The 17,285-nt window shown below is 30.9% G+C and overlaps 1 protein-coding gene across 1 annotated transcript; it reads left to right on the top strand.

Moving 5' to 3' along the window:
- Window positions 1-10,836: 10,836 nt before the first annotated feature.
- Window positions 10,837-17,285, top strand: EMB2816 (Small nuclear ribonucleoprotein family protein). Its single transcript, XM_088509468.1, has 6 exons — window positions 10,837-10,960; window positions 13,358-13,410; window positions 13,522-13,603; window positions 14,122-14,193; window positions 15,014-15,066; window positions 17,000-17,285. Exons 2-6 carry the CDS (start codon window positions 13,408-13,410, stop codon window positions 17,087-17,089), a joined length of 300 nt encoding a protein of 99 aa, XP_088365594.1. The 5' UTR covers window positions 10,837-10,960; window positions 13,358-13,407; the 3' UTR covers window positions 17,090-17,285.

Below are 17,285 nucleotides of genomic sequence, written 5' to 3'. Positions count from 1 at the left end.
TGGCTATGTCGGACAGTCTGATACAGGGCTGTCCGAATCTCCAGAAACTCGAAATGAGAGGCTGTTCCTTTTTCAGTGAGCGTGCACTAGCCATTGCTGCAATGCGCCTTCTCTTAGGTACTTGTGGGTGCAAGGCTATGGTGCCTCTTCTTCTGGACGCGATCTTTTGGCTATGGCTCGCCCCTTTTGGAATATCGAGTTGATTCCTTCTAGACACTTGGCGGTAAATAATAATCTGGAAATGCCAGTAATCATTGAGCATCCGGCTCACATTCTTGTAGAACTTCTTGCTCTATTTGCAGTATTAGGGTTTTCATTTTTCACTGCAGTTCCTAGACAATAGTCTTTTAGTAAGGTCGTCTTACCTTTTTTTTTGTGGTCAGATAGATTGGACAACCCCCAATGCTAGGTATCACAACACACTCACGCTACACACACCCACACAACACTAAAAGGCTCATATTCAACACTTGGCACATTCACCAAGATTTGAACCCGGATGCAAGCATATTAAAAGGCATATGGTTTTATCAATTGAGCTAGGGCTGTCTTCTTGTAATTTTAAAACTCTTTTACGGATCTACCAACTCAGTAATTCGGTTCTCTCTTAGCTGACGATGCTCAATTTTGTGAATAAGATGATGCAAGAGTTAATTTTTCCATTTGAACTCTTAATCAGACCTTTAATCTAATTTAATAAATAGAATACAAGATGTTATTATGTTACCTATGTATGATTTGGTTGACTATCTTGGATTTTGATTGGGTACATAGAATATTCCGGCCAATAAGAATAAGACAAAAAGCTAGAATTTTGTTGGGGAATTTTGGAATTGAAACACTTATAGTATATGACGACAAAGTTTTTACATCAGGTCTATAATAAGTTCAGATAATTGAAAATTTTGACACAAAAAAAAAAATAATTGAAATTTTGAATACGTTAATATTTTCTAATGAAAAGACTCCACTCATAGGACACTTATTTTTTACAAGATATATCATAAAATATTTAATCGTGTTTTATTTTTATTTTTTTTCATTTTTGGGTCAGAGAATATGTTCTAATATAGGTAAGTTTTTAATTTAAACTAAGAGAAGGTTTTTGTTTTTTTTTTTTGTTTTTTTTTTTTTTAAAAGAGAGCTCGACACATTAAACGTAAATCTTATTACAGTAGAAAACTAAGAAAATAAACAAATAAAACAGAGACTAAAGTACTCAACAAAAGGTTACCATATTCTTTGAATACTTTTGACTTATAAAACACACAAAAAAAAATGATGAAAGCTCATGAGCTTTTGGTTTTTCAAATGTATCTTTTTATAGATGCTGTGGGATGTGACACTTCCAAAAATTTATTTGGTAAAGAATAGAATTGAGTGAAGAATGAAGATATTTATTAGATTTTCACTAACTTGATGATTCGGGACAACATCCTTGCAAGCTTCATGGCATTGATACAAGATGACTTATTCTCTGTAGAAAACTAGAAATCATTGCATTTGAACAACGAATGCCACACGAATCCAAGCCTTGCGTTTCTAAATCAGTACCTGCTTTACTGCAATTTGTGGAAGTTACACTTGATGTCAATAATTTTAAAGCTTAGTGCATGCACTCCGTTTGGTGCAGAAGGATTATGGAATGAAAACAGGGGAAATGCAGAGGAATTGATTATCGACCTATCATTTATCCTTAATACTTTGCTTTAAATTCCAAACTTGATTTGTCAACACTCATCAGATTTGAGGTAGGTTACATCTCCTTAACAACTTATTAGAAGAGATAAATACGCTAAACACAAGCCCAATTCCAATTCAGGGATTCCTAATCGTATCATTTTAACTACACTATGTGACCTTATACCTTTTTAGAATAAAAATAACAAATAAAAGAAGAAGGAGGAGAACATGCCTGACATAATAGCATCATTTTATAATTAAGTTATTATTTGAAATAAATAATTATATAATTTTTTAAAATATTAATAATTAAATCTTATTTTCTCCAAATCATTCTTTTTAAAACACAGAAGAAAAAATTAATTTTTTTTTTTCAAACCAAGTACTCTAATTCTCTCTATAATAACTTTCACTCCTCCCCATTTTTTCATCGTCTTCGCGCCTCCTAAAATCGTTCACCCTAACAAATAATTAACTTGAACATACTTTGATAAAAGTGAATCCATAAAATCTCATTCCTATTCAATTTTCTATTATCTTCTTTGACAATGATATATCATTCTTTATATCAGTTTCATCTAGTAAGATTAAAATTTTAGCATGAATAGTTAGATTCATTTAAATTTTTGAAAGTTCATGGAGTTTATAATTTGGTAAAAATATCTTAAGAAAATGAGAAAAAATAAAATAAAATGATATCCAAAACATTCAACTATTATCACGGTAGGTAGTGAGTGGTTACATTGAAAGAGTGTTAATGTGCTTCAAGCAACGAGAACTCAGAAGTGGTTTTTTTAAAAAGATTGATTTGGAAAAAAAAAAATTGGTTATTCATATTTAAGGAATTAGACTATCACTTATTTTAAATAATAATTTAATTATAAAATAGTTCTACTATGATTAAGATATTAATTTTAATTAAATTAAAATAACTCAAATTATAAATATAGTCAGATTAAAATAAGATCTAATTAAACTTTGTTTGATCACACAATTCAAGTAGTTCATTGGATTCACATCATTTTCTTCCACTTTTGATTTGCTCCCCACAGCTCTTCTTACTTCTTCTTGGGCTTTCTTCGTGACATTTGGGTTCTTAAGGAGCTCAGCAAAAGTCCATTCTAGAGTTGTTGAAGTAGTATCACTTCCTCCAACAAACATGTCCTGGAATCATAAAAATGGCTTAATAATAACAGGCATTTGGTTAAGAATATAAAAATTTATTTTTTAATAAAATGATTTATCAATTTTTTAACAAATGCCTTAATGCAAAACCTAGTATAATATGCTCTACCATTAATCATGCAAGAAAAATTATTAGAAATCTTAACTCATCTATAAATATTTGTTAGAAAAATGATTAGATTTTGTTAAGCATTCCTCCATAAATATTTTATATTTATTTTAGAGATATTCAAATAGCATGACTCTTTTGTGTTCAAATTAATTGTTCATTTTGAAAATTCAATTTGGAAAACTAAACAATGTTGATTAATTTTTTTTCCCTACTAGTAACCTTATTAATAAAAGAGATAAATGATAAAGAGAATAAGTGTAAGAATAAAATGTTTAAATAAGAGTAATTTTATATACGCATTTAAATGTATCTAAACTTAAGCTACTATTAATTATATTTTTAGTTTATATACATAATTATAACTTTTTTACCAAAATTATTTATCAAACTAAATTATTGGATCAAACGCTTCTAAAATAAAAAAAAATTACTAAAGTGAAAAAATAGGATTTAGTCCTACTCAAATCAATTTAGTAAAATTCACACATAATAAAAATTATGAAGTTATTTGGGATTACATGTTTTATTTTTACTTTATTAATCTCTTCCTTCTAGAAGATTTTTCCCCAAAAAATTATTTAAGATATGTCATTAAATGCTTTATGATGTTACTTCTTAACTTCTAGCTCTCATTTCCATATGAAATTATGAACACATGTAGTTCTGTTAATATACTTTCTCTTCTATTTTATATAATTGATGTCTATTGTATAAGGCAGAAAAATAGGGAAAAAGAAAATTAAAGACCTTGAGAATAGATAGCATATTGTGACAATGAAATCACATTATGATTTTATTGAATCCAAATTAAAGACAAAACAACTTTTTTGTTAAAAAGATTATCATTAAATTAAAAAAAAAAAAAAAAAACTTGAGACGGCCTTTCAGCAAGAACTTAGGCTGAGCATATAGCACGTATCTTGGTGAGTATATCACAGACTAAAAAAGAATCTTTGTCTATTTGCATCTTTGCTTTTTTGCTTTGATTTGAAAGTCTATTAGTTACATAGGTAGGTTAATTTTATGGGTCCCTCTGCTCTATGCTACATATGTAAATTTGTAATGATTTACAGATATTTTAAATTATAGATTGTTTGACAGATAATGTGTCAGATTTTAGTTAATTCAAGCAGCTTTAAAGAGCCTAACAAATCGTGTTGATTCTATAACAGCATGTACATCACTTGAGTTCCATTCTTGGCAACTTTTTTATTTTTGGTTATATTAGTGAGAGTTTTTGGACATGAATTTTCAAAGAGGAATTTAAACTTCATTGTACTTATAATGTTTATTTTACCAACTTTTGTAAACTGTCAAAAGCCCAACACCTTATTATGAAATATGGGTTAGGTATTGACAAATGTTAATGAAGTCTAAAACTTTGTAATGGACTAATGGTTATACAAGGGTGAGCCAAGGGAGAAAATATTGGAGAAGGAATTTTCTGGTTGTTATTGGTGAATTTTTTTTGTGGGGAAAATAAAGAAGAGTTTCTGTGTTTTTATTATTTCCACCGAAATACAATGAAAAGGGAAAAATGAGGAAAAAAATTTACAACACTAGTTAATAGAAGGGCCAAAAATATTTTCTATTTTATTATATAAAACTTAACTTTTTACATTTAATAATAAAATTAATGTGGCATGCTTCTAAAAATATTTTTTAATTTATTTTTTTATTTCATTAAATAATATAATTCATTATGATGAATTAATTATATCAACTAATTAATTTGATTAGATATTTGAATATTACACAATTTATTATAATTTATATCAATCAATTAATTATAACAAATAATTTAAATCAAATCAATTATAATAAATAAATTACCTCGCTATGTAAATCTACTCACCCTGTTTCAATTTATGCATGCATGCATGCTGTTCTAATAAATCTAATCACTCTGTTTTGATTTACTAGGACATCATGCATGCATGTATGCATAAATCGAGCCAGAGTGATTAGATTTATATAGAGATCAAAATCTAGTTTGACTCATTCGATTTATATAGAGAGGTGATTGGGGAGATTCATGTAACGTTTTTTTATTTGAGTGAATTGTGTAATATTGAGTTGAGTTTAATTTAATTGTATGTTTTATCCTAAATTATACAGCTAATTAATTTAATTAATACATATATCACACTAGACCTTAAATTAATTATAACTAATGAGAAAACTGATGTAGTTTCATCTTAAGAGTATTTTATGCTGAGGCAAGGATGGAGAATGAAATTTCTCAGAGACCACTGCAAAGACCTGAGTAGGATCTCCGCTTTGTTCTCCATAATCCTCGAATTCCTCAAAATTTTAGGTTACTATGAATATTTTAGTAATTTTATCTCTCATATATATTTTAGTAATTTTATGGTGTGTTATTTTATTTTTTTAAACATGATATTAAATTTTATTGAATTTATAATTTTGAACAAGATGTATTCATAAGTTAATGCAATGTTTTATGATTTTTTATTTTTTATTTTTTTAATTTTATTAGAATTTTTATAGAAAATTATCAAAAGTAGATAGATAATAGAATCTTGTAGAAATTGTGAAAAATGTAAGAGAACAAAAATGAGAGTAAATATTTTTTTACAGTAGAAATTGAAGACGAGGACAAAAAAAAGGTCAGGGTTCAGGGACGAAGTACTTGTAGGTATCTCTACTATCACCCTGTCCTTGTCTCACTTCTTTGACATCTGACTCTATTTTTGGTACAAAATTTATAGTTACTTTAATTTTTCTTTTGTCGCAAAGTATATTGTCATTTCACTTTAATTAAAAATTTTACACACACAACGGAGTTATTAATATACCAATTTATCCTTCTTAGATTTACTACCACGTGTTATATTATGGGTAGAAATAGTAAATAACATTAACATATTTTATGTGAAAGAAAAAATATACTTAATTTAATGTATACAAATTGATATTTTGTTAATTTAATTACTAATTAAATTTTTTAAATCATAAATTTTTTAATAGAATAAAAAATTTAAAATAAAGCATAAAAGATCTAATTTTAATAAATGTGGTAGATAAATGCTGAAATTAAATTTTAATTTAAAGTAACTAAATATATTTATAATTTTTATTATGAGAAATTAAATATAAAAATATTTTTCAAAAAAAAAAAATAATTTTCTCAAAATAATGAGTTATATGGAATAATCTATTATATTGTGAATATAAAAATTAAATCAAAATTAAATATTTTTTGTAACTCAAAATTTTAATAGCTAAATTTTTAATAATTTTGGAGAATTAAAATAAGACAAACTATAAATAGAGATGACAAAAAAATTTGTAAAAATAAATATTGTAAATAATAAAGGATTACTATTTTAATAATTATATATATAATTTATAGTAATACTAAATAATATTTATAATTTAAATTAAATTTAATTTTTCCGTGCAAGATACCAAAAAAAAAAAAAAAAACTAGTTGTTCCTAATAACCAAGTTCAACAGTATCTAAATTCCAAATTAAAAAATCAAATTTTATGGTAATGTGTTATTTTGAATTTAAAAACGTTACAAATAAGAGGAATAAACTACATTCATGCTTCCTCATCAGTTTACTTATTGCATATCAATTTCATTAGTTTAACACCAATATTATAAATTTATAATAATTGGTCTCCTCTTTTTTTTGGTAATTATAATTGGTCTCCGCTTAATATTTCAAGAATGAAACAATGGCCCAACAATGACAAGTCCATTCATGATATTCCTTCAACAGAATTCTAATGTTAACCTGAAATTATCTTCCACCAGCTTAGCTACAATATAGAGCCATTGTAAACCAGCTCTACAAGCTCTGCAAGCTGCTCAGAAAGCTCTGCAAGCTGCTCCCCCAATAATCAACATAAATCCATGTGTCACCTTTACATCAAACCAAAGGGAATATATTTATCTTTATATCTGTACGCTATAATTTTTGTAATTAAGTTTCTATCGTAACAAAAATATTTGAATTAGCGGAATATTATATTAAACTATACAGAATATACCATATCAGATTTTGTAATTAAGTTTCTATCGCAACAAAAACATTTGAATTAGCGGAATATTATATTAAACTATACAAAATATTCAGTCAAATATTAAGTATATTTGTTTTGTTTAATAGAATATTTTATTAATTCTAACATTTTTGTCACAACAGAAACTTAATTACAAAATCTATGGTATAAGAATTCAATCGAATAGAAAAAGATATAAAAATCTAATTAAAATTTCAGTAAAATTACAGGACTAACAGAATCATTAAACTTTTATTATTTTAGATTATAAAATCTCAAATATACTACATGTAATAATAATAATAATAATAATAATAATAATAATAATAATAATAATAATAATAATAATAATAATAATAGTATGTATATGTTTATCATAGTTTCCAATATTTGGCTATGAAAGAATTTGTCAAGTTAATTTTATTTTATTCTTAAATATAATCTCACGTATAACACATGTAATAATAAATTAATAATAATGTTAATATTTATCAAGAAGTCAATCTTATTTTGTTATTATAAAAAAAATCTAAAGTGTAATTTATCTTAATCACATGATATATGTGAATGGTTTTATTAATATTTTTCAGTAATTATTTGTTAGTTAAGTCAAGCCGATTTTAAATAAATTTCGTGCAAATTAATATATATATATATATTTTAAAACGTGCAAATCAATATGAGTGATTAATTTTGAAATGTGAACAAGTGGGAGAGAAAATGACATGTTTAGGTAGGATAGAAAATGTTAATCCCTCTAAATATGAATGGGCTCTAATCTTTTGGTGTTATTTTTAAAATTAAATTATAATTTTTAAAAGGTTATTTAAGTGTTTATGAAAAAATTAAGAGAATGACTTTTTTATAATAAATTTTTTTTATTATTATTTTTTAAAATAAACACATTTTAAGATTAAAAAAAATTAAATACAAAATAATTTATTTATAAATTATTTTTAATACAAATATTTATTATTTAAATTTTTTTTAATTTAATTAAACTGTTTACTCAAATTGAGTCTTAATTAAATAAGAAAAGCTTTTCTTCTTAATACACTAAATTGAATAGAAGGTAAATGAAACGAAAACAAAAGCAAGAAATTAAAGGACCAATAATCTAGTTTTACTTCACCAATGGTAATTAATTATCTTCACAAAATAATTTTATTGTTACCTGATTTATATATTAAGCATCATTGTGCACTTTCTTCTTAATACAGAAGCATAATTATGCTGGAAGATATTATCTTATTAGACCTTATCAATTTCCGAATATGACAAGGAAAATGCAAGCCACTTAATAAGGACACAAGCAATAATTATAAGAAATAAAGACAAAAATAAGTTTTAAAAAATTCAATTAATATAGTAATATTGCAAATTAAATATTAGTTTCCATTCCAAATTATTTTATATTTTTATTAGTATATATATAGTTTATGGACCACCCAACTAACATATATAGGTGTATAACTGTATATATCAACAGTACATAATTAATTAATGGGTAAAATATATTTTTTATTTTATCCCAAAATAAATATATCCTTAACAACTATAACAACTAAATTTTTAAAAAATTTAAAACTAATCTAATAATAATACATGACAATTATCTCTGATAGTTGTTCTTATAAAATAATTATTACTGAATTAGTTCTAATTTTTTTTAAAAATTAGTCATCAAAAATATATTTAATACAAATAAAAAATTTCTAAAATAGTTACTATTTTTTCAAATTTTTTCATGAGAGTCAAACTGTCATGTGTCATATTAGAGTATATACCCATTTTAGTCTTCAAAGAATTTTAAACTGGACACTTTAGTCCCCAACTAAAATTAATTACTCGATTGGTCCCTAACAATTAACTCTGTCAGTCATTTAGGTCCTTTATTCCGTTAATTCTTACGGAGGACAAAATAGTCCCTAACAACTCTAACAGGGGACAAAATGGTCCCTGATCTCCTCGGTTCGGAAACGACACTGTTCTCTCCCAATTTCTATCATATCTCGCATAACACTAACAGTCTAACACTGTAACATCAAACTATACAATGCACACTCTATAAATTTAATGTTCACAAGAAAAAAAAATCCTCCACGGATTGAGTTGCTGATGTGATTTGTAATTTTAGAAAGATTGAATACTAGAGATAGATTATGTAAGTTTAAGATTGTACCAGAAGCGGAATCCTTTTGTGTCTTATATAAGGATAGATTGGAGACGGTACATCACTTGCTTTTTCATGTGATCGTATATGGAAGTTGTGGGGATCAATCTTGGTGGATTGGAGTGTGATTTGGGTTTGGCCAGGAACCACCAAAGAATGCTTTGAGGTGTGGATGGATAGAAAGATAAGAAAAGATATGAAGAAAGTGTGGGTGGTGTTATTTTTTTCTGTAATATGGTGCACATGGAGATATAGAAATAACATTGTCTTTAATAATGGAGTGTTGGTATTAGAGAAGTTAAAGGAGGAAGTTGTAGAATGCACAAATCGATGGTGTCAAGATCGATAATATAGGAGTAATTGATGTACTTATGAGTGTAAATATCAAGTCTAAGGAAAATAAGAAGACATATGAAGTTGATTTTTGATGCATGATTTACTGATCTATGAAAAAGGCCAATAATTCTGCAGAGTAAAAATTGAAAGGAGAATGATCATGATTTGATGTTGTATAAGATCGGGTTCATCTTGAAGTGTCTTTGGAGGAGCTAAAATCATTATATTCTTTTGCTCACTGTTTGCTTTTTATGCTAGTTTTTATGTTTTCTTTGTAGTTATTGCTCTGTTTTTGTTACTATTTTTTTGGAACTACGCCCACTTTGTTTGGAATTGGGTGGAGATATAATTATCTAAAAAAAAAAAAAATCCTCAACTTGTTCTCAACCAATTTATACTCAGGAAACTAATGCCTATGTCTCTCAACTAGTTGTCGTCTTCGATGGATCCCATGAATCCAGACAGCAAGTCATTTGTTAAGACTCCGAAAGAGAAGGAATGAAGCACTCGATGTCTATTTCAAATGAGAATTTGCATATGATGTCGAAGGAGAATCTTCTCATGATATCCTAATGTCCAACAATCTATGTTGCTTGCCGGAGAGTGGAGAAAGGTGTGCCCTTGGAATAGTTGTGGAACTTGGTCTTGAAGATGTTGTGGACGTTGTCGGTGTTGGAGGTGATGTTATCAAAGACATGGAAGTGGATGCTTTTGGTGGATGAAGTACAGAGGAGGTGGATGTACCAGTCACAAAGATTTAGGAAGTGTGTGGTCCATGACATATTGAGGTAGGTGCGACACGTGTGACAATTACACCATGGCTTAATCTTTGAGCTAAAGAGGAGGAAGGAAAAGATGGAAAAGAAGACTGTGAAGGTGAAGAAGGAGAGTATGAATGTTAGGATTATGCGAGATATGATGAAAATTGGGAAAGAACAGTGTCGTTTTCGAATAAAGGGGTCAGGGATTATTTTGTCCCTTGTTAGAGTTGTCAGGGATCATTTTGTCCCATGTTAGCGTTTTCAGGGACCATTTTGTCTTCCGTTAGAGTTGACGGAGCTAAAGACCTAAATGACTGACGGAGTTAATTGTTAGGGACCAATCGACTAATTAATTTTAGTTGGGGACTAAAATGTCCAGTTTAAAATTTTTTGAGGACCAAAATGGGTATATACTCGTCATATTATTACAGGTCCATCACTCTTAGCCACCATAACCATGACTTTTCCCAAGCCATCACAAAGGACACCTCTATATTAAGGTATATTCTAAAAGCAAGGAAGAAAAGCATAGGCATAAATCCATGAAAGGACAAGATACTTAGCTGGAATTGCAGGGCCAAGTGGTTTTGGACTTTTGGTTCAAATTCAACTGCTGAACAAGTCACTCATCAACAACATTCTTCTTCTTCTTCCAATCTAACCGCTATTATAACTGGTAAGTCTTATATATTCATCCTTAATTAGTTACAATATTTATATTATGGTGAAAACTCAAGTGAAGTCGACTTCACTTGAGTCGTTGGATACCTGAGAGTCGTTGGATGAAAATTTAGTCAAATCAGTCAAATCATCTAACGGTTCTCAGATATCAACTTCACGTGAAGTCGACTTCACCTGAGTTTCTACCTTATATTATAGAGTTTAACTAGGGAGTAGTCAATTTTTTCCAGTTAATACCAATTAATTTTTTTAATTTTTAATTTTAGACTCTAACCTTTAAATCTTAGCCTTGTATGTGAAGTTTTCTGTCCAATTCTCCAGATTAGAGCATGTAAAGTGATCATATTATTAGGAGTTTGTTAATAGTGTATATAGATTTAGAAATGTTCAATTCAAACTTATAATCTTATATTATCGTTCTTTCTCAAAGGATAGTTGAACTTGAATCTTTATTTATGTGTATGAAAGTTTTTTAATGAAGAATTATATTGGCCAAATTAAATTTAATGTTAATTCACCACCTAATTCAATGATGGAATTCTTTACAAGAAATTTCTATGTATATTTGGATTATTTTTTGGGCATTGATAAAGTTGAAGACAATAGTATTGCACGTGAGGGGTACCACTTAAGGTGGTCGTTTCTTTTTGGTCGCAACAAGATATGATTTTGTCTCTTTTGTGTTCTTCATCTTCTAAATTTAATTTCATTTGTTCACACTACACCTACTAGATCTCCCTATCTATGTTATTTAAATTTAATTTTATTTTAATCCAATTTTAGATATACAAGTAACGCAACTCTATCTAAGAACAAAATAATAATAATAATGTGTGAGGGATTTCCCCCTAGTATTTTATTTTTCTTAATTCCCATAATGAATAAGAACAATAACTTAATATATAATAAATAAAATTTTATTACTTGAGTTATAGCTCAAATAACATATTCTTCTTATACTCATCTAAGAAGTTGTGGGTTCGAGTCTCCTATTTTTAGTAAAAAAGAAAATAGATATTTTTATTATGTTTTAAAATCAAATTATTAAAGGGGCAAGTTCTGGAATTGGAGCTGAAACAGCAAGAGTGTTAGCAAAGAGAGGAGTGAGAGTTGTAATTGGCGCAAGGGATACAAAGAAGGCTAAACAAGCCAAAGAGAAGATACAAAAAGGTAGCGTTTCTTTTGAGGTACTGAGACAGAGATTGAGAGACTGAGACTCAGTATCGTATTTGTTAGTTCAGAGACTGGTACTAAAATTTCTGTCTCTATCTCTAAAATTTCAGTATTTCAGTACCTCCAAAAAGTAGGGACACAGGGGACTGAAATTTTTAGAGATGGAGACTGAAACTTTAATAACATTTTATACCTAAAATACTTTCATTTCAATTAATTAATTTCAATTTTACCCTTTGTGCAAATTAAATTAGAATTTTATTCTTGTTTCAATTCCTGTCTCCCATTTTGCACCAAACAGAATATTGAGATTTATTTCAATTCATGTCTCTTAGTCTCTGTCTCTCAGTCTCAGTCTTGCCGTCTCTATCTCTCCACCAAACGCTACCTAGGTAGCGTTTGTTTTGAGGTACTGAGACAGAGACTGATAGACTGAGACTCAGTATCGTGTTTGTTAGTTCAGAGTCTGGTACTAAAATTTCTGTCTCTGTCTCTAAAATTTCAGTATTTTAGTACCTCCAAAAATAGGGACACAGGGGACTAAAATTTTTAGAGATGGAGACTGAAACTTTAATAACATTTTATACTTAAAATACTTTTATTTCAACTAATTAATTCCAATTTTATCCTTTGTGCAAATTAAATTAGAGTTTCATTCTTGTTTCAATTATTGTCTCCCAGTTTGCACCAAACAGAATACTGAGATTTATTTCAATCCCTGTCTCTTAGTCTCTATCTTTCAGTCTCATCTTTTCATCCCTGTCTCTCCACCAAATGCTACCTGAGGGATTAGAATCTCTTAATTTAGAGTTGATCTGATCTAATTTCATAAATTAATCATGTTAATAGTCAATTAAGACTATTAGATGTGTGTTGTGATGTGTGATATTACTTAATGTATTATATTAATAAATTTTGATACTATTAATAATAAAAATAATAAAATGACTAACACTCTAACCTGATCAATTTAAAATCTTTAAATACGAATTTGATTAAAAAAAAAAATTAGAGATCAATTTTAAAAATGAGTGATTTTACGATTTACTCCCAAAAACGGGTAAAAACTAAAAAGTGTTGGTTGAGTTCAGTGTGGTGGCGAAGAGTTTTGCTTCGAAGACACGGTGTGAGTGAGAGTGTGAGCTTAGCTTCCTTCTCCCTCTTCATCTTCATCTTCATCTGCATCATTCCGCAACTCAAATCCCTTTTCTCTTCACAGAAAATTACCATTTCCAGCAAAGCTATCTCCGCTGCAAATTCAATCAAGCCATGGTATGTTCTCCGGCAACACATCCCCTCTTTTCTAAAACCTAATAACTTTTCCGCAACAAAGGGCAAAGGGAAATAGGTCTCATTTCTTTTAATCCATTTTAAAATTGACAGTCGGGAAGGAAAGAAACTGTTCTGGACCTAGCGAAGTTCGTTGACAAAGGTGTTCAGGTTAAACTCACTGGTGGCAGACAAGGTTAAACCCTATCTCCTCTTCCTTTGTTTTTCCCCTTAATTTATTTGTAAGTCAAAATATGTATGATTTGGGTTGACTATTGTTGAAGTATGTATTTGGTTCATTGTTTATTTTATTTTATTTGGTTGGATATGGTTTTACTAGTCTCATATTTGTACGTTGGTGTTAAAGCTAGATACGTGAACAATTTGAACATAGTCACAGTATGGATGATTATTGTAAATGTTTCCCAACGTTGATTCTGGTTATAGATTGTGAATTCCTCATGGAGAATAATGCTTACTCTTGAATCTTGATGTAGTTCCTGTCTTTCTGAACAATAAAATCGTGTCAGTTTGGCATTTTTTTGGTTTTAAACCACTGCTGTTCATTTTGAGTTTAAATGAATAGTGCTCAACTGCAATTTTTGAACATTTGCTAATCAATACTAAGTTGAGATTTTGTGCATCTTTCTTGAATTAAAATGGCATCAGACTCTTATACATACTTTCATTACATTTTACTTTGTTGAATTACAGTGACAGGAACTCTCAAAGGTTATGATCAGTTGCTAAACCTTGTCCTAGATGAAGCTGTAGAGTTTCTAAGAGGTAACTAATAGGTGGACCCTATTTCTTTATTTATGAATTTAACGATTTATCATGTATGTACTTCTGAAGCTTTGACTTTCTTATCATGCTAATAACTTTTGTAATGTAACTTTCGCATTGTTGCATCTTACAATGAAGTTTGGTAGGGGCAAAGAATATGTGCATCTGGTGAACTTTGTTGCCATTATTTTGAATGAAATAGTTAGGAGAATGATTTATCATTTGTTTTGTTGTCAAGAAGTTTCTTCATTAAATTTATTATTTACCACACTAAGCTAGATCAATTTTCTTGTGTCACAAATTTTTGAGGATTAAGAAAAGGGATGTTTACTGATTCATGAGATTGAGGGCTGAATGAGTAATGAGCTATTAACTGGCATGCTTTAACTTCAATTCCGCTGCAGCTATGATCAAACTGTATGATGTAAATATCTCAAGACTGCCATTTTACTTGAGTGAGAGGCCCATCAATAATAACCCTAACTATGTGCAGAATTAGCACAGAATTTTTTGGTGCTGAAAGCTGAATAATATTAACATTGGGTTTTAAAATATTTGACTTTGTTCTCACTTTAAGTGGGGCTTATTTTCATTGAATCCATCATCTTTTTACATATGCTTTCTTTCAGATTTATCAAATCAAACAGCAAAATTAAGATTTCCATACAAATATTGAGTTCACTGTAGAACTTGTGTTTTCATTTTCTCTTCTCCCTTTTTCTCTACCAAAATAATAAGTTGGCTTGTTCCTAAAAATTTTCTGCCTTGTAATATATATATATATATATATTATGAATATTGCATTTGTCTCGTGCTGTAGATCCTGATGATCCTCTCAAAACTACTGATCAGACCAGACGTCTTGGCTTAATTGTAAGTTTTCTTCCATTTCAACACTATACCTTGTTTGTAAAATTTTGCTGATCCAGTCTGAAAATCAACATTTCATGCATGAATGTGAAAAATAATTTCCTGAACCTTGTTGGTTTTCCTCCTCAACTGATGAGTTTTTTAGTTGGAATAAAGAAAAGGGAAAATTATCAGTTGTGGGATAAGTTGTGTTAAACTGATGAGAGCTTATAAGCTTATTATTAAATGTAAGCAAAAATGAAGATCTAAGAAGGACATGTCAACATTTGTGTGCCTCCTGATTACTTAATCTCTCTCTCTTTCGGTAAGGTTCATATTGGAAGGGGAGGGGGAACAAACGTTTTATGAATGCCATGCTTCATAGAAGAGATTAATAATAGGCTTCTGCAAAATTTAAAGAGCTTCGTTCATTTTATAATAAGAGCATTTCATTGCAATACATCTAAAGACTATAGATGCATTTAGACTAGGCTACCTACATTACATACACCCTTATATGCTAATTGTTTAAAATTCCACCAATTTTGGAGTTTGCAGTGTCTATAGGGGAAGTTATTATTAGGGATAAGTACGATTTTGGTCCCTCACGTTGAGGGTCAGAATCGAACCCGTCCCCGATGTATATTTTGATTTAAAATCGTCCTTAACGTGTTTTTTTCGTATTAAAATCGTCCTTTTTATTTTTTTGGACAAAAATACCCTCCCTTCCCCCCCCCCACCCCCGCACGTCTCCCCTTCCCCCCTCCCCCACCCCCCTCCCCCCCGGTCTCCCCTTCCCACCACCATCCACCCCCGTCTCCCCTTCCAGCCACCCCCACCCCACCCCCGGTCTCCCCCTCCCCGTCTCCCCTTCCTGCCACCCCCACCTCCACCCCACCCTCGGTCTCCCCTTTCCCCCTCCCCCACCCCCCGGTCTCCCCTTCCCACCACCATCCACCCCCACCCTCACAACCACAACCACAACCACCACCAACCACGACCACCAACACCAAGACCACCACCAAGAAAGCAGGAAACAACACCACAACCACAACCACAACCACCACCAAACAAAAATAGAAAGAACACCAAACAGAAGCAAGGAAGCAGAGGCGAGACAGAGGCGGCGAGCAGAGGCGGAGAGCAGAGGCGGCGATGCGACGAGCAGAGGCAGAGGCGGCGAAGCAGAGGCGGCGAGCAGAGACGGCGAGGCAGAGGCGGCGAGGCGGCGAGGCAGAGGCAGAGGCGGCGAGGCGGTGAAGCAGAGGCGGCGAGCAGAGACGGCGAGGCAGAAGCGACGAGGCAGAGGCGGCGATCTCCAACAGCGACGGGACCACCACGGCAACGGCGGCTCCAAACTTTGCCACCGCCGTCCCCTTCCCCCTCTCCCCTTCCCCCCACCCCCACCCCGGGTCCTTTCCCCCTTCTCCCTTCACCGCCGCCGTCCCCCTCCCCCTCTGATCTCCCCTTCCCACCACCCCCACCCCCACCCCCACGTCCTTTCCCCTTCCCCCATCCCCACCCCCACGTCCTTTCCCCATCCCCTTTCCTCTGATCCCCCCTTTCCCTCCCCTTCGAATACCCTCCCCCCACCCCCACGCGTTTTTTTTTGTTTTTTTTTTATTTTATAATTTTTTTTATAAGGGTAGTTTAGGAATAAATTAAAAAATTTTATTAGAAAGGACGATTTTAAATTTAAATATGACTTTAAGGATGATTTTAAATCAAAATATACATCGGGGACGGGTTCGATTCTGACCCTCAACGTGAGGGACCAAAACAATACTTATCCCTTATTATTATATCACAAAATCATTTTCTGCAAAATGAAAATAAAAAATAGAACTTACATGACTAAATAAGCAGATGTATTTATTTATTTGTTTTCTTTTTATAGTTTGTTTTTGTTTTGGATATTTCAATACCAAGGGACTTGACTGCTTCTGGTGCACTGCAGGTTTGTAGAGGAACTGCTGTCATGCTTGTGTCCCCAACTGATGGTACAGATGAGATTGCCAACCCCTTTATACAGCAAGATGGGGCCTAAGTTTCAAGTATTTTTACCTGTTATCTAAGTGCTAATCAATCCCTTCATGGCTTTGCTATGAAACCATTAATGCAGAGATTCTGAATAGCATTTTGTGTACTTCGTAATCTTGGATATATTCTTAGGCCTTTAATCGATATAATGTCACATGTGCACTTAGTTTGTTCTTGATTAAGTTAATTCCTCTGATTGGTAA

This window comes from Arachis ipaensis, chromosome B3 (assembly GCF_059453495.1).
Source record: "Arachis ipaensis isolate K30076 ecotype BB chromosome B3, ASM5945349v1, whole genome shotgun sequence".
NCBI classification, from domain to species: Eukaryota; Viridiplantae; Streptophyta; class Magnoliopsida; order Fabales; family Fabaceae; genus Arachis; species Arachis ipaensis.
This window is presented reverse-complemented; position numbering and strand designations above follow the sequence as displayed.

Coding starts and splice junctions, on each gene's coding strand:
- EMB2816 (XM_088509468.1), top strand. Junction 13,604..14,121: donor ACTCACTGGTGGCAGACAAG/GTTAAACCCTAT, acceptor GTTGAATTACAG/TGACAGGAACTCTCAAAGGT. Junction 15,067..16,999: donor CCAGACGTCTTGGCTTAATT/GTAAGTTTTCTT, acceptor GGTGCACTGCAG/GTTTGTAGAGGAACTGCTGT.